Source organism: Choloepus didactylus, chromosome 6 (genome assembly GCF_015220235.1).
Source record: "Choloepus didactylus isolate mChoDid1 chromosome 6, mChoDid1.pri, whole genome shotgun sequence".
In the NCBI taxonomy this organism is placed as follows: Eukaryota; Metazoa; Chordata; class Mammalia; order Pilosa; family Megalonychidae; genus Choloepus; species Choloepus didactylus.
This window is the reverse complement of record NC_051312.1, coordinates 89,618,023-89,636,306: the sequence shown is the minus strand read 5'-3', so window position 1 is coordinate 89,636,306 and position 18,284 is coordinate 89,618,023. Positions and strand designations below refer to the sequence as shown.

The 18,284-nt window shown below is 53.0% G+C and overlaps 1 protein-coding gene across 3 annotated transcripts in view; it reads left to right on the top strand.

The window, feature by feature from the left end:
- GDPD5 (glycerophosphodiester phosphodiesterase domain containing 5) overlaps nt 1-18,284 on the top strand; it is an 86,317-nt gene that overhangs the window by 31,563 nt on the left and 36,470 nt on the right. For all 3 annotated transcript variants that reach the window (XM_037840693.1, XM_037840690.1, XM_037840692.1), the window contains exon 2: nt 11,770-11,946. In XM_037840693.1, coding sequence (XP_037696621.1) covers nt 11,830-11,946 — 117 coding nt within the window. In that variant the 5' untranslated portion in view covers nt 11,770-11,829. The remainder of the gene's footprint in view (nt 1-11,769; nt 11,947-18,284) is intronic.

Here is an 18,284-nt window from a genome sequence, read left to right as displayed (position 1 = left end):
GAGAAACTTAAACGGCAGGGATGTGCTAAATCTGAGGTCATCTTACACATCTGGTATAGAAAAGGGCAAGAAGACATCCAAGGCTTAAGAAAAATTTGTGGGAAAGGAATGCCTAATTAAGAGTATTTTTTCATATTTAGTAACTTAATTTTTTTCTGTAAATTGGGAAGAGACTAATCTAACTCAATTTCTATGGCAGAATTCAGACTGGGCTCAGAAGCGGCCCTGCATATGTGGGATGTGAGAGGCTCTGATTGGCCCCTTCCTTCCTTCCTATATGAATTTAACCAACTTTACCGACCGATATACAAATGGGCGCCTCCTTGGTGCCAGGCCCAGTGCTAGGGGTGCAGGGCTGTGTCTGATGGGTCCCCAGCATAGTGGCTTCTCAAGCAGGAGCAGACCTGGGGCCTCTCGTGTCCCCGTCACCCAGTGCAGGGTCGCAGACACTGAGTCTTCAGAAAAACTCGGCCAGGTGGATCTGCGTCAACCTGGGGAAGCTCACCGTCTGGTGGGGGAGGCAGCCACGGAAGCAGATAATTGCTGTGCACAGAGGCCTATGATCAAGTCTGCAGAGCTCTGCCAGATGATGTGAGCCCAGAGGGAGGTTCTGTCGGAGGAATCAGGCTGAGCTTTGCACGGGATTTGGATGGGTGGGGATGAGGGGTGGGAAAGGCTTTCCCAGCAGAGGTTCCAGCACGGGCTAAGGTGTGCGTGTGGGAAAGCTGAGTAGCTGGAGCCCCAAGGTAGGAGAGGTAGGTGAGAGAGAAGGAAGAGAAAGAGTCTTTAAATGGTAGCACTTGCTTCTCTTCCCATCCCCAGGGCTTGCTTGGGAAGAATGTTTATGTAATAACTCCGCTCTTTCACATAAATAAATAAAATAAATCATTGCGCCACATACCCTCAGGGGACAAAATTGGGCAGAGGCAAGTTTGCTAGGGGCAAGTCTCTGCCAGTCTCAGCTTCTTCTTCTTCCTCCGTGTGGGGGGCCCCCTTCCCTGGGACCCAGCAGAGACATCAACGGAAAAAGCCAGCCTGGTCCCTAGTGGACCCCTGGGCTCCTGGGAGGGCTTGGGGACATCAACCCCAGGGTGGGAAGACAGTGATGGGGCTGGTCTCCTGCCCCACCAGGCCCCTGGGAGGCTGCCCCTGAGGCCACTGGCTCTCCCTGCCTGCTCCGTAGAGGACCTGTGCTGGGGGCAGATCTGGTTGCTTGCAGAGGAAACTGTTTGGCCCTGGAGGGAGGGAGGGCCTCGTCCCTGGGAGTATGCAAGCCCAGGCAAGCCGCCTGGCTGGGGAACCACCACCAGGAGATTCCTGAGTGGGAAGGGAGGCTGGAGGGAATAGGGCCAGGTGTTGCCTGACACTGACATTTTGACCTTGATAGTCTGCAGTCCAGGGATTGCAGAGTTCTGAGACCCTGGATGGATTGCTCCAGGATTCCATGACTGAATGAGTCTTGGGTGGGGTGATTCTAAGACCCTGATCTGGGGAGTTTGCAGCCTGAGATGCTAAGCTGAGACACCAGGTCTCCCTGGTGACTCCTCTGCCCAAGCTAATAACCCAGACCTGGGAAAGGGAAGTCCTTTCTATGCCAAGAGAACCCAGGCAGCCCTGGACCTGGCTCCTGTCCAGCCTATAGCTACAACTGTGTCCCAGACATGTGTTCGTTGGCCACAGGGGGCTTAACTGACAGTGAGGCTCAGCAGGCAGAGCCCGGGAAGGGCAGTCAGGACCCCTGGTTCTCAGCCTGGTGCTGAGTAAATCTGACCTCCACCAGCCTCCGCCTCCTCATCTCTGCAGTGAGACCTTGGTGCTTACCTGTGGAATTGGTGCGATGCTTCAATGGGATGATGTAGGTGGAGGCTCTTTGTAAACTGCAAAGCACTGTGCATCTTTCATCGTCGTTGTAGCTACCATTAGGCTGTCTTCTTTGAAAGGAAGGCCCATGTCTGATTCTCTGTGAACCCCTCATGCCTCCCCAAAAGTGCAGTGGGGGCTTCTTACACATTTACCGATAGAGCTAGTGAGCCTGAGATGGGAGGCAGATGGTACCCTGAGGCTGCAGCTCAGTGGGGAGAAGCAGGGAGAGTGTCCTCAGGGAGGGCAGGCAAGAGGGTCAAAAGCCCTGCGGAGCCCCCAATTGCTCTGACCCCAGCTGGGGTGAAGCAGGCCTCTGCCAGGGATGATCTGATCTGCCCCAGCCTCAGCCCTGCCAGCCTCAGAGGTCTCTTGGGACAGATGTGTTGGGTAAACAGGAGGCTCTGGCATCATCGCAGAAAGAGATTAATAATGACCCTAATTATGGCACGATTGATTCTTTGAGGGCACCAGCTGAGCCTCAGCCTCGGCCACTGTGTAACTTTTCCCCCAAAGAATGGGCAGGCATGACCATGGGACTGGGGGATTCTGGTCCACCTTGACCTTTTACCTCTGAGGCCTCCCACCCTGCCTCCTTCCCCGACACCTCTGCCCCCAGTGTCTGCCCCTGCCCTAGATCCAGCTGCCTTCTCTGCCAATTTCATTAGAATCTAGGGCTTTCTCAGAGGCCCAGAGAGGTGGAGCGATTTCCCCAAGGCCACACAGCAATTGGTGGCAGCCCACATCTCAATTCAAGCCATCTCATGATGGCCATGCCACAGAAAATACATGAAACCTATAAGTGCTTTCCCTAAGCTCCACAAAAGGCTGGTATGGAAGGGCCGTGGGGAAGGGGGCCTGGGATTGGTTGGTCTCACATTTCTTCGGGTTTTTCACAAGCCTCAGGGACTGGGAAATCCCAGAATCAGCCTTATCCTCTCACCCGCTGCCCTAGCCCTGGCCCCAGAGATTTGTTTTGCAGGTCTGGGTTTGGTTTTTGTTGTGGGTTTGGGCAGCGACCTAGCTGGTGACCTGCTTGGGGGTGTACCCTGCTCTCCCTGGGCCCCAGGAGGGAGCGGAAGGTTCCTGTTGGCAGCAAACTCTGCCACCGGATGGAACCCAAACAGGAGCTTAACTTGCTGGCCCTGTTCCCGGCTGGAGCCTGGGGTTGCCCTCTGCCCTGGGGGAAGCCCTGCTCACTCCTCTCCCCTGCAGCCCTGACTTTGCTTCTCCTGCTCCCCTCCCCCAATCTAGAATGCTCTTCCTTCTCCCCTTTGTGGTACAATCCTTCCTTATTTCTAAGTTCTGTTTAGATTCTACCTTCTCCAGTAATCATGTGGTGATCATTGCTGGGATCTGAGGGAGCACAGTTGTGGGATCTAGTCAGGGAGGGCTTCCTGGAGGAGAGGCTACCTGAGCTGAGCTGAGTAGGTGTTTGCCAGGCCTTGATGCTTGGGTGAGAGGTTTGGACTTTCAGGAAACGTGAGGCTAGGCAGAGGGCTTCCAGTGCCAAGATGTCTTACAGGTGTCTTAGTGTGCCAGCCTGCTGTGATAAATACTGCACAGTGGGGTGGGCTTCAACACGCCTGTATCGGCTCATGGCTTTGGAAGCTAGAAGTCCAAAATCAGAGCATTGGCAAGGTGCTGCCTGCTCCCCAAAGTCTGTAGCATTCTGGTGCTGACTTGCTGCAGTCCTTGGGGTCCCTTGGCTTGCAGCTCTACCTCCCGTCACGTGGCCATCTCTTTCTCCCTGGGTCTGCTCCTCCAGTTTCCTGCTGACTTTCGGCCTCTTGCTCCTCCTTGTGTCTTTTTGGGACTTCTGGCTTCTGGTTTCTTCTCTTTATAAGGCCTCCAGCAATAGGGATTAAGACCCACCCTGATTCAGTTGGGTCATACCCTAACTAAAAATAATACCTCCAAAAGATCCTATTTACAGATAAGTCCACATCCACAGGAAGATGGATGAGGATTAAGAACACTTCTTTCCTCTGGGTACATAATTCAAGCTACCACAGCAGGCACACCTGGATTGGGAGCCAGGGCCTGGGGAAGCCGTGAGGTGGGACCCCAGGGAGGCCCTGACTACACTCCGAGGCTGCGTTCCCCGAGCCCCATGGGGAGGTCTCCGTGGCCGTGTGTCTTCCACACCTTGGGTTTTACTCCGTGTGAAGTTTGTGAGTTATCCAGGCCATAACAGGCCTAGTAGACTTTCGTCCCTATCAGAGGTGGTGGAGGCACGTGGGGCAGGGGCAGAGGGCCAGCCTGGGGCTCGGCAGGACTGGACGTCTCACTGGTGGCAGGCCTCCCTGCAGCTCTCGTCCCCATTGTGAGCTGGGTCCCAGGAGGGCGACTGACATCCAGGTTTGCCTGGACTGCCCCAGTTTTAGCACAGAAAGTCCCACATCCTGAGAAACCCCTCAGTCCTGGGCCTCCTAGAGTCCAGGATGGTTTGTTACTCTAGTTCTAGGTGAAAAGTGAAGCCCAGGGAAAGCCAAGGACTTGCCCAAGGTCACACAGTGAATCAGTGGAGGATTCTGGGCTCCCAGCGATTCACCCTGGGAATGCAGGAGGCTCTTCCCCAGTCAAACCTGGGAAGGACCCTGGTGTTCGTCCTTCCATCCTCCTTGAGTAGCGTCATCTCTCATTTTCACCTCGGGTTGGGGAGAGAGCAGTGCTTAAAGGGTTTTAGAAACTGGGTGCTGGAAAGACTATTGGAGATCATCCAGTGATGTTCTATCCTCCTGTGATAAGGATGGGAAAGCCAAGGACAGAGGGCTGTGGAGGTCATCTGGCCTGCTGGTGGCTGAGCTCAACCCAGACCGTCAGTCCTGGGGCAGGACAGGCTGAGACCCTGCAAGAGCAGCCACTGCCAAGAAGGCATGTGATTCTCCTGCCTGCTTGCCTGCCTCCTTTCACCAGGCCCAGGCAGGCTCCTGGAGGACAGGCAGGTCTCCACCTCCCCCAGGCCTGGCACCCACTGGGGGTTTTCCCTTTTCCTCCCCCAGGTTCCTGGCCTCACTCTGTGCCTCACTCCCCTGGTGCCAAACAAACACTGAGCTTGGCCCTTTGAGGTACAGTTTGCAGTTGCGCTGACGCTGGCACTTGCACGGACACAGAAGGTGACAGAATCTTGGGCAGACCCTCCCATTAAAATCCTGGCCCTCAGCGATTAGCCGTTGGGCCTTGGGAGAACCACTTAAGCTCTTGGGCCTGTGCTTTTTCATCTATAAAAGAAGACTATTGATCTCCACTCTGGAAGGTGTCCTCAGGAGATAACACATGCACAGCGCTCAGCGTGGGGCCCAGCAGCCAAGTGGTAGCACAAATACTGCAATTAGTAGTAATAACGCTATACACATGTTAGTTCATTCATTTGCTGAACTCATTTATTGAGTGGTCACCACTTGCTAAGAACTGGGGACACAGTAAATATCCTTTTGCCAGTCAAGGGTTTTTTTATTGCTAACAACAGAAACAATTCAGGTCAACTTGAGCAGAGAAGAAGTTCCTTGGAAGGGTATGGGGTAGTTCCAGAATCTGAGGGCCCCAAGATCCCTGGTCTGTTGCCCCATCGCTGCTGACTTTGCAGCACCTCCACAACTGCTGCAAATAATCTTCACCCAAATTCCAGACCTCTTCAGTAATCCTGTGGTGATCAGTGCTGGGATCTGAGGAAGCACAGTTGTAAGCTATAGTCAGGGAGGGCTTCCTGGAGGAGGGGCTACCTGAGCTGAGAAGGTGTTTTGTTTTGTTTTATTTTATTTTATTTTATTTTATTTTATTTTATTTTATTTTATTTTTATATAATAGCTTTATTGAAACATAATACATATTGCATACAATTCACCCATTTAAAGTACACAATTCAATGTTTTTTTTAGTATAGTCACAGAGTTATGCAACCATTCCACAATCAATTTTAGAACATTTCATCACCCCAAAAAGAAACCCCCTACCCATTAGCAGTCATTCCCCTTTTTTCCTCCAATGCCCCTAGCTCCTGGCAACCACTAATCTACTTTCTGTCTCATAGATTTGCCTATTCTGGACTCTTCATATAAATGGAATCATATAGTATGTGACCTATTATGTTTGGCTTCATTCACTCAGTGTAATGTTTTCAAGGTACATCCATGTTGTAGCATGTATCAGAACTTCATTTCTTTTCAGTGCAGAAACGGGATTTTTCACTGGGCATTTTTATGTGTCACCTCATCCAACCCCATTTCTCAGATGGGTAAGATAGGGCCCAAAGGATGCTTGACCACCCAGCAAGTCAGATCACGGAACCCAGGCACTCTGACACCTGGCCTGAGACTTTCCACTCAGGAAAGAGAGCTGGCTTGAGGACAGGGGTGGTGAAGTCTGGCTGGCTCCGTGGGGGCAGTGAGAGCCTGGCAGCCTGGCCTTATGGGAGGGAGGAAGATGTAGGAAGCAGGTCAGGCTTGCTCCAGGATGTCAGGATGGGAGACCCAGGAGGAAGGGGCCCACCCCCAACATCCTGCTTGCACTCTCTCCATCTCAGGCAGGAACTCTTGGAAGCCCCTTCTCTGTGCAAACAGGAGGCTGTGGAAGTTCAAAGCAGGGACCAGGAATTCAGAGAGAAAATGGGACTTTGGGCTGGGGACGGGCCTCAAACATCAGGCTCAGAAGTGAGGGCTTTCGTTTGTCCCAGAGCCAGTGGGGGCCCTGGGCAGGGAATTTCCTGGGCACTTGGCTGGTATCAGCAGCCCTGCGAGGTGGTTTGGAGAAATCTATTGCTCCTCCTTGATGTCATTAGCCCAGGCAGGAAGGGGGAGTGATGGGCTGGTGGGGGCAGGGTGGGGGGAGTCTGGTCTCCATGAGCTAGTCCTGACTGCTGTGTCTGAGCAACACATCTCTGTTAGCTGAGCTTTCGGATCTCCCCTCTAGTGATTCCCCCCAGCCTGCCCTGTGCTGGTCACTGGGGGCAGTGGAGGATCTCATATCCAGTCCTGTGGGTGAGATGGGCATGTCCACAGTGTCTACCTGGGGTGCGAGGTGAGAATGAGGGGCACACAGGGCTAGGGGAGATGGAGGAGAGCTGGGAACCCAGGAGAGCTTCCTGGAGGAGGTAACATCAGCGACTTGAAGGATAAAGAAGTATCAACCAGAGGAAGGGGCAAAAGTAATGGAGAGGTGAGGCCAGGGGAGCAGGAGGCCCGGATCCTGATCATTTGCATGTTAAACAGCTCACACTGGCTGCAGATGAGAGCTTGGACTGCAGGGAGACCAAAGAGGGAAGAGATTGCCTGTCCGGTTGAAAGGAGTGGTCTGGACCAGGGGATGGCCAAGGGGTGGTGAGATAAAGGCATGTTTAGAAGCAGGTTGTGAGTGGGGAGGTGGTGATTGTGGCCATACGGGTTCTATGGGGCCTGGGTGACAGCCCTGGGGACAGCCAGGAGCTGCTGGCTATGATCCAGAGCCCCGACTGGGGGGCCCTGGCTGCACCCAGTGACTGAAACCCTGGAAACAGGTGAGATGACCCCAGGAGAACATGCAGAGGAAAGAGAACAGGTTTACTCTCGCAGGTGCCCAGGCCGAATGAACAGTATGAAGATTCACCTGGGAAAGCGCAGATTCCAAGAACCCAAATCAGTGGAGTCCTAGGCCAAGGCATGATCATGAAGTTCTACTTCCCTTTTTATCGAGATTTGAAATGAAATCTCCATTCCTGAGCATGTTGTAATGCTCAGCCGTGGGGGTGGTGGAGTGGGGAGGGCAGAGGGCACATGGCAGTCAGCCCGGGGTCAGGGAGGCCTGGGAAGGGCATGTGGAGGCAGGCGACGTAGCTGTGGGCTCTCCCACTCACGGAGCGTCCACCTGCCATGCCTCGGTCGTTGCAGTGACGCCTCCCTCCCGGCACCTTTCCCCCATTTCCTCCTCATCTGGTCTCCTTCGGAAGTCAAGGCAATGGCTGTTACCCCATGTTACAGATTCAGAAACTGTGGCTCAGGGAAGGGCCTCAAGCAGCCGCAGCCACAGGACAAGTCAGTGGCGGAGGCTGGCTGGACCCAGGCCTTTCTCCACATTAGCCGCCTCCTCCCTTCCTGGGGAGGTGGGAAAAGGTGTGGCAGCTGGCCTGACAGTCAAGGCCCTCGCCCAGGGGCTGTGCAGGGTGGGATCTGGCTTTCTGGCTCTGGACCCCTGCCTTCTACCCTTTCTGAAAGGCTGTGAATATTGAGTATGTGTATGGGCACACAGGGCTCGCCAAACCTCCCGAGTGGAGGGAATTGAAGCCAAGAGGCCCCACTGCAGCTGAGCCTGGCGCAGCGGCCCCCCCACCCCACAGGGTCCCCTGAGCCATGCTGGGCTTGGTTCCAAAAGCCCCAAGCAGCCACACCAGAGTCCACGTGCCTCCCCAGGGAGCCACCGGGCCAGAGGCTGCCCCAGATGAGATTCCCAGCAATTAGGAGGCTCTGGGTTGGTCGATATTCCCGGCAAGCTCCTAATGTATCTTCTCCCTCACTCTGGAGGCTATAATCCCAGTGCTGAGGTCAGCATTTGTGGGGTTTATGAGGCGAGGAGAGGGAGAGACAGAGGCCCTGAGGAAGGCCAAGAAGTGGAAGTAGTAGCAGGTGGGCTGTGATGTTTTCATGGTGCAGCCGCTAAGCCACTTAGTGAATGTCATTGTCGAATGTCATCCTACAGGCCCCAGCTCAGCTGCTTCCCTGAGTGTGCCCCGACCCTCCCTGCACTTTGCTAAGTGCCCCCCAGCCTTTCCTTACTGTCTCCTGCATGTGTGCACTGAACAATACTGGCTCACGGGCCAGACAGCCTAGTGGTTGCAGGGATCAGCAAACTTTTTCTGGAAAGGGCCCGATAGTAAATAGTTTAGGCTTTGTGAGCCACATGGTGTCTGTTATAACCACTCAGCTCTGCTGATGTAGGGCAGAAGCAGCCACAGACCATATGTAAACGAAAGAGCATGGCTGCATTCCAATAAAACTTTATTTATAGACACTGAAATTTGAATTTCATGTAATTTTCACATGTCATAAAATAGTATTCTTTTGATTCTTTCCAACCATTTAAAAATGTAAAAACCATTCTTAGCTTGTGGCCCTACAAAAACTGGCCGTTGGCTGGATTTGGCCCATGGATTGTCGTTTGCCAGCCACTGGGTTAGAACGAGGCTCCTGGAGCCAGCCTGCCTGGGTGTGACTTCTGACTCTGCTGCGTGACCTTCAGCAAGTGGTGAAACCCTTCTGTGTTTCAGATTTCTTATCTGAAAAATGGGGGTGATAATGGTAATACTTTGGGAATATGAAATGGTGCAGCTACTTTGGAAAACAGTTTGGCAGTTCCTCAAAAAGTTAAACATAGACTTAATGCATGATCCAGTGATTCCACTCCCAGGTATATAACCAAGAGAAATGAAAACACATGTCCATGCAAAAACTTGTATGTGAATGTTCATAGCATTATTCATAATAGCCCAAAGGGGGAACGACACAAATCTCCATCAACAGATGAATTGATAAACAACATATGATGTGTTATTTTGGAATAGTGGAACAACTGACTGGAATATTATCTATAAAAAGGAATGACATACTGATACATGCTACAGCATGGCTGAATCTTGAAATCATTATGCTAAGCAAAAGAAGTCAGACACAAAGGGCTACATATTGTATGATTTCATTTATATGAAATGTCCCAAACAGGCAAATTCACAGAAACAGAAAGTAGATTCCTGGTTGCCAGGGGCTGGGGGGAGGAGGAAGGGAGATTGACTGCGAATGGGTATGGGGTTTCTTATTGGAGTAATGAGAATGTTCCAGAATTAACTAGTGATGTGTTGCACAACTTTGTGAATATACTAAAAACCACTAAATTATACACTTTTAAAGGTGAATTTTATGGTATGTGAATTATATCTCAATAAAAAAATAACGCTCGTGCCAAGCCTGTAGGGTCGTTAGATTGGTGCAGGGCACACACCTGGACCCGAGCCTTGAGCACGTGCCTCTCTTTCCCCCTCTGGTTCTGTGTGGCTCCTGAGAGGTCACTGTGTCCATCCTGTTTGCAGTTGTCTACAGCGACAGGACATAGGGTGTCAAGGTCCTGAAGTCCCTCAGAAAGGGGACTTCTCCTTTGGGCAAGTCCTTTTACTGCTCTGAGCCCCAGGTTCCCCATCTGCAAAACAGGACAGTAATAATAATAACAAACTACCTCCTAGGGGTGTTGAGAGCCAAATGATGCCCAACACTCCGGACGTGCGAGGTGCCCCAAGCCAAATGGTCCCCTGGCCCCGCTTGCCCCACCCTGGCCTGCGTCTCCAGGGTCCCAAGCAGGCCAGGGCTGCTCCTGGCAGCAGCAGGTCAACTCAAGACGCCTCCCACAGGCCCCCTGGGCTGGGGGCTCCCTGCCTGAATGAATGGAGGGAGAGCAAATTCCCAGATCTGCCACGCTCAGCTGTGTGGCCATGGGCCAGGCACAACCCCTTTCTCTCTCTGAGCCTCAGTTTGTTCAGCTGTCTAATAGGTTTAGTTTTGTCGTACCTGCCCTTTGGGTAGTTATGACAATGAGATGAAATAATAAATGTAAAGTGTTTACACAGTGTATTTTTTAAATAATTTATTTTTAATCGTGGTAAAATATATCTAACATAAAAACCATTTTAAGCATTTAATGGACAATTCGTTGACGTTAAGGACACTGACAATACTGTGTAACTTTCACCACTATCTACTTCCAGACTGTTGTCATCATCCTGAACCCAAACCCATATTCATTTACTAATAACTCCCCATTCCTTCACCACTATCTACTTCCAGACTGTTTTCATCATCTTAAACCCAAACCCATATTCATTTAGCAATAACTCCCCATTCCTCCCTCCCTTCCCCACCCCTGGTAATCACTATTCTGCTTTCTGTTTCTATGAATTTGCTTATGGTTAATTATTTCATATCAGTGATATTAGACAATGTTTGTCCTTGTGTGTCTGATTTATTTCACTCAACATGATGTCTTCAAGGTTCATCCATGCTGTCATATGTTCCAGTACTTCACTTCTTTTTACCACTGAATAATATTCCATCATATGGATGTACCCACATTTTGTTTATCTGCTCATCTGTTGCTGGACCCTTGGGTTGCTTCCCTTTTTGGCTATTGTGAATGATACTGCAGTGAACACTGGTGTACAAGTGTCTGTCCGAGTCCCTGCTTTCAGTCCTTTTGGGTATGTACCTAGGAGTGGAACTGCCAGGTCATATGTTAATTCTAAGTTTAATTTTCTGAGGAACTGCCACATTGTTTGCCACAGCGGCTGTGCCTGGAGTATTTTGAGTGCTCCCTACATGTCGGCTTTGATGATATTTCATACTAAAATATTATTTTGAAAGTCTGTGATGTGCTAGGTACTGGGGATGAGGCAGAGAATAAAACAGACAAAAATTCCTGCCTTCGTGAAACTTACGTCATAGTGGGGTAGACAGACAGGAAACAAAATGAGTAAGTTATATTTTAGAACACGACTGAGAAAAATAGAGCTGAGAAGGGCTTTGGGAAGTGAGCAAAGGGATTGCAGTCTTACAGAAGGTGATCTGGGAAAGTCTGGTTGAGAAAAGGACATTTGCACAAGGACTTAAGGAGGGGAAGTGGGGAGCCATGTGGGTTTCTAGGGGAAGAGCATCCCAGTCAGAGGAAGCAGCAGCGGGCTGGGCCTGTATGAGGAAAAGTGAGGTCAGTGTGGCTGAAGTGGGGTGGGAGGATGAGGCCAGGGGCGATGGACAGGGGACAGGTCTAAGGAACCCACAAGGGTGGGCCTGTGACTCCGAGGGAGATGGGATGCCTGATTTAGGCCACAATAACCTGTGCTGTGTCTGGGCCTGACTCCCACCCTTCCCCTGCCTCATGGCCCTGTGCTTTCTTCTGCAGGACCAGCTGGGGGCCCCCATGGGCGCATGAGGGCTGGGCGCCGGGGCCGCGGGCACGAGCATGGTGAGACACCAGCCCCTGCAGTACTATGAGCCACAGCTGTGCCTTTCCTGCCTCACGGGCATCTACGGCTGCCGCTGGAAACGCTACCAGCGCTCCCACGATGACACCACACCGGTGAGCCACGCTGGGGCAGGGCCAAAGGGACCCAGGAGCCCCAGCAAGCTTGGGGGGTAGGATGGGGGGCAGTATGCGTTAGCTCTGTCACTATGCTGTGTGGCTCTAGCAGGTCACTGCCCCTTCTGGGTTCAGTTTCTACCTCTGTAAAATGGGCCTATTGTAATTCCTGAATCCACCTGACCAGGTGGGCAAGAAGCATGAAGCATTAACTCTCCTCTGACAGCGTGGGGGCCGGGCTCTCCTGAGGTCTGGGCAGGGAAGAGAGCTCCAGGAGGGGGGGGCCATCCCAAGGTGAGCAGAAGTTCTCAGCTTCCTGGCAGATCCAGATCGGCGGGCGGGTGGCCAGGGAAGAGTGAGGAGCTGGGCACAGCCGTGCCGGAGTCGGGGAGCTGGCAGGGCCGCCGCCTGGCACCAGGGCCCAGTCACCTGAGCTCGAGCCTGCCAGAGCTGGCAGCAGGTGCTCAGCCATATAAAGCCTCCTTCAGCACCCGGCTCCACAGGCCAGACCCTGAGTCGCGCTCTGTTCCTGGGGCACTACCAGCCAGCAGATCTAGTTTCTTCTCTGAAGGAACCCAATTCCTACGTGGTGTTTATCTAAAAGCTTTGCTGCCGGAAAACAACTTTCCTCCTCCCTCCTGCTTGTCCGAACAAAGAAGGCAGCCTGTGGATTCAGCCAGTCCCCAGACAGGCTGGAGTGGCCAACGGGGTGGGGCAGCCGAGGTCAGAGGCCAAGTGCAGGCCTCCGGTTAGGGAGGTCAAGGAAGCTTGTCTGCCTGTCGGCTGCACATCTGCCCTCCTTCTTTGCCTGTGGTGGGGGGACAGAGCACTGGACTGAGTCAGGAGAAGTAGGTACCCCAGATGGGCACCATGTCCCCACTCCCAGTGCTGGACCTGGCACACGGGGGACCTCGGAGCCAAACTGAGGCAGGGAGGAAGGGGCTGCCTCAGGCCATCGAGCAAACCCCTGGCAGTACTGGGACTTGCAGTGCCAGCTCTCTCTACCCTCGGGCCTGTCTGGAACTGCCTTCCGAGGAAGCCTTCTGGGAAACCACACGTTCCAGCCTTTCCCTTTTACATGGACAGAGAATTCCCGCACCGTGGTGAAGCGTGTGGGCTCTGGAGGCAGACGGACCTGAGGTTCAACTCGTGCCTCTTGACTTTGAGCTTCCGTCTCCCAGTCTGTGAAACAGAGGTGATGGCACATGCCTCTCAGGAACCTGCTGTGAGAAGTACACGAAATGACCAATGTGAAGTGACCAGCACGGGCTTTCTGGGTCTGGTCATTTAGACGATCATTCCAGAGCCCTGAGCCTCGGCTGCACCTCTGAAATGGGACAGGGGGTGGGTTAGAGGACATCAGAATTCCTCGGCCCCTCTGCCTTCCTCCAAGCTGCCATCCGGCACCCGGAAAGGCCGGAGCTCGGCATTCGGTCGGCACCTTGGTGATGGACTGCACCAGGCCCTGGCAAAGCCCTGACATGCGTCCACTCACTTGTTCCTCCCGACACCCCCGAGCTGGATATCAGCATCACTCCTTTTCACAGATGGGAAACAAGCCAGGGGCCGGAGTGACTGGCCAAGGTCACGCTGCCAGCAAGGGGCAGAGCTGGGATCTGGCCCCGGGTAGTTTGTGGACCCAACGCCCTCCGCGCCCTTGGTGGGGATGGGGGCGAGAAGACGGTTGAGGCCAAGGGAGGAGAAGGGTGGCTGAGTCCCCAAGCAGGAAGCCCCTTGGCCTTCGGGGCAGTCGCTGGGGGAAGCAGCATCTCCCAGGATGTCACACGCCCCTTAGTGGGCCCTGCACCAGCCAGTCACAGACCCTGGAGTCAGGAAGTGACGGCTCTTGGCTGTGGCCAGCACGAGGGTGGGGGAAGTGGTGAGCCAAGGCCAGTTTTGTGTTGACTGGGAGCTGGGGTGGTGCAGACGGTGAAAACACGAGGGTCTGGGACGCCAGGTATGGGGCAAAGGCTGGAGGGGCAGCAGGAAGCTGCAGACCAGATTGGCTGGGCGAGGGGAGAGGATTTTGCAGCAGCTCTGGGAGGCAAGGAGTCTGCAGAAAGGGCTGAGCTCACCTCTGGTGATCCCGAAACACAGCTGAGGACCAGCAGCCTCTCCCCCACCCCCCAGTCGCTCACCTTGTCCCATGTCTCCTCCCACTTCCTGGCTTCCGGGCCTCAGCCTGCTCATTTCCTCTCTTTCTCTCCTCTTTTCTCCCCCCATTCCCTCCTTTGACAGCTGGTGTCACAGAGACAGGGCTAGTGTAGTAGGTGCTCTGTATGTTTTGCTGAAAAATAGAGGCCCAGGAGCAAGCTCTGGGCGTGCTGGTGGGGTCGGGAGAGGAGAACTGCTTGGGCTTCGGGGTGGGAAGAGAAGCCTCTGCAAGGAGGCAGGGAGGCCAACAGAGGGCCTCTGGCTCCTTGTGTCCTTCTTTGGGACCCCATGCCCCTGGCCCCACCTGCATCCCCCAACTCAGACAAGCCTGGGCTCAAGCCCTTCCTCTGTGGAGCCTGATCCCTCTGGGCTTCCTCTGGGAAATGGGGCTCCAGACAAAAGGGCGAGTCACAGAAGCATTTGGCTCCCAGTCTGCAACTGGGAAATGAAGTGGGAGAATATAGTAGCCGTTAACATACATTGAATACCCATCGTATGCTGGGAGCCTGGCCAAGTGGCTTACGTGCATTGCCTGTGGGGCATGTTTGTTATCCCCATTTTAGGGATGTGGAAATCAAGGCTTAGAGCTGTCACACAGGGAGTCCTCGTAGATTTGGAGTGATCTCTGGAGGATGAAGGCTGGGGTGGAGAGCATGTGTATTGAGTATGTGTGTTTACATGAGAGCATATTGGAAGGAGGAGAGGCCAGAGGGGGACTTAGGAAATTGCCTGTTGGAGGATAAAGAGCACTTGACTGGGAGCATTTGGGACAAGAGTGAGAGTGTCCTTGAATGCCAGGCTAGGAACCCTCAGCATTTCCTGGTGGAGATCTAGCTCCAAAGATCCTAGGGCATGTGGAAGGTGGAGAGAGCCTGGGAAGGAGCCCTCTTCTCCTCCACCATGCTGGTCTCCTTCCTTCCTCCCAACCAGCCTGTCACATCCCCACCTCCTCCAAGCCTTTGCTCACACTGCTGTCACCCCCCAGGACACACATCTGACAAATAGAGAAACAGGAAACTGAGGACCAGAGACGCAAAATGACCTAGTCTCCTGCCCCAGATCCTGGAGTGGTGGCGCCTGGCAGCAGGGGGCCGGGCTCACTGGCCAGCAAGGAAGGGGAAGCAAAGCTTTTTATAACCAGGGATAATTAATTGGTTGTTGTCTGTGACTCATTACTCAAATACTGCCAATTAAGGGCTTGGTGGGTTGGCACACTGTTCTCAGGCCGTCCCACTGGGCTCCCTGAAGACTGTGTGTCTGTGGGAGGCAGTACAGTGTCAAAAGCAGCTTCTCTGTGGCAAGAGGGATATAGGTCAGATGCCTGGAGGAACTTCCCAGCCAGGGACACTGAAGGAGATAGGACAATGATAGTCAACTCTCACTTGCAGTTCTATAGTAGGTTTTGCCTTTTGAAGGCTGTTTTAAGCTTATTTGACCAAGATGGGGCTCCAGGAAGAGTAAATGCCTCCTGATCACATCCCCAGTCCTCTTGCACACTCCCACACCAAACAGATATGTCTGGGATTCATTGGTTATTTATTCAGTCAACAAACCTGTCCTGATACCTGTTCTGGGCTAGGTACCTGGGGGTCGCAGGTGGATCACGCCCTGCTTCCTTGAGGGGCCTCCAGGCTAGAGGGGGAGCAGTCAGACGCTGAGGCACCCAGACCACCCAGGGTGATCATTGCAGAGGCCAAGAGAAACCCCTGGGGCAGGGAGCCTGGAGCAGGGAGAGCCTGGTGGCTATAGCCCCATCACTCCAGACTGAGGCAGTGTTCAAGGCAGGGGGAACTGAATGTACAAGTGTCTCCTGTCTGGGAACTGAAAGTAATTCAGCTTCAGGGTGGCGAGGGGATGAGGAGGGGGTCATGCGTTGCCACCTGGGCCCCAGAGCCTGGAAGCTGGGCAAGGCGCTTGGACCCCCTCTTGGCCCTGGGTGGCAGGGAGCTGCTGGAGGGTTTTCTGCAGGAGGTCCCGAGTCAGACTCAGGCCACAAGGACCACTGGTAAACCCTAGAGAATGCTTGAAGGGGCCCGTGACTGCCCCCAGCTGAGGCCCACTCCAGGCCCCTTCAAGGGGAGGATGCCAGAGAACCTAGAAGGTGTCATCAACCGACAGAGAGAGGGGGGAGGCTCTGATGGTGTCTCCCTGCTCTCCACGGGTGAGGAGAGACCAAGCATCTGACGACGTCGAGTCCAGGAACACCACAGTGCAGGAGGGTGGAGGACAGAAAAAAGCCCACCCAGCCCCACCTACCTGCCCCCTCAGATGGGGAACTCCCTCTTTCCATGGCAGGAAGACACCTGCCAGGAGGAAATCCACCAGACCCCTGTCCCCCTTCCCCTCCACCACAACAGCCAGCCAAGCGTCTCCCCGTTCCCAGCGCATTCCTCGCCCGTTGACAGCGCTCTGTCTTTGCTCATGCTGCGCCTTCTGTCTGGAATCCTTTCTCTCCCTCTTTTAAAATTTATATTGTGGTAGCACATATCCAACCTCAAATTTCCCATTTTAACCACTTTCAAGGATGCAGCTCAGTGGTTTAATCATATTCACGATGTCGTGCTCCCATCACCACCAGCCATTACCAGAACTTTTCCATCTCCCCAAATGTTGTACCCATTAAGCATATAGCTCCCCACTCCCTCTCCCCAACCTGTAACCCATTTTCTGACTCTATGAATTGGCATATTCTGGTTATTTCATGTAGTGCAATCATACAATATTTGTCCTTTTGGGTCTGGCTTATTTCACTTATTTTACTTAGAGGTCCATCCATCTGGCCACGTATATCAGAACTTCATTCCTTTTTATGGCTGAATAATATTCAGTTGTGTGTATTACCACATATTGTTTATCCAGTCATTTGTTGATGGATACTTAGGTTGCTTCCACCTTATGGCTATTGTGAATAATGTTGCTATGAACATTTGTGGACAAATATCTGAGTCCCTTCTTTCAACTCTTTTGGGTATATAACTAGAAGTGGTATTGCCAGGTCATATGGTAATTCTATACGGAACTTTCTGAGAAAGAACCCAACTGTTTTCCACAGCTGCTGCACCATTTTACATCCCCACCAATGTACAAGAGTTCCCACTTCTATGCATCCTCACCAACACTTTATCTTCCATTTTTAAAAATAATAGCTATCCTAGTGGGCAAGAAGTGGTATCTCATTGTGGTTTTGAATTTGCATTTCCCTAATGGCTAATAATGTTGAGCATCTTTTCATGTGCTGATTGACCATTTGTGTATCTCCACTGGAGAAATGTCTATTCAAGTCCTTTGCCCATTTTTAATTGGATTGTTTGCCTTTATTCTCTTGTCTCTGTCTCTCAAGACTCATGGCAAATGTCTCTTCCTTAACAGTCCCTTTTCTCCAAAGAAAAGGACAGTCATCCCTCCTAGCCTCCCTCCCTCCCTCTCGTCCTTTCTCCCATGGGCTCCCACAGCACCTTGGGATATGGATGGTGATCTTCTGTGTCTCCTGCTAGACTCTGAGTGTGTTGAGGGCAAGGGCTGGGCCTGCCCCTCTGAGGGGCCTGTCTCAGAGGAGGTGCTCAGGCAAGGTTTGGAAGAATGGCTGAGCAGCTGAGCTGAAGAGCAGATGTGGAAACCAGTTAGGGAGCACAATGCACCTGCCATCTTGCTGACCGTGGGTGGAGAGGCAGGACGCTCAATAAGCTTGTTGTGTTCCCCTCCTCTCTCTCTTCCCTTCCCAACCTAGTTTCTAAGGCCCAGCAGGTGTAGGGTGGTCTGGAGAGGGACGGGCATTCATGTGTGGATGGGTGCGTGCTGCATTCCTGGCTCCGCCTCCCCTGCCCCTGGCTGTGGTTGGCAGGAGGGAGGGTGCTGATCAGCCACAGGACCTCCTAGGCACCCTGGGAGCTGGGGTTGGGCTCTGCCACTGGGCAGGAGGAGGGGGAAGCAAGTGTCCCAGCTGGCTCCCCACCTACTGTCCTCTCAACCAACCGTTTGGTCTTGTGTCAAGGATGTCTGGCCGTCCTGAGGGAAAGGGGTCTGTCCTGGAGGGGGGAGGGGCAGTTCCTAACAAGAACTTCTCCTTCTGCATGTGCAGTAGCAAAGCACTGTCCTGAATATCAGTTCGGCTAGTGGGAATAGAGCTCAGGCATGCTAAGATCTTTGTTGTACAGCTGGGGAAACTGAGGCCCATAGAGCCTACT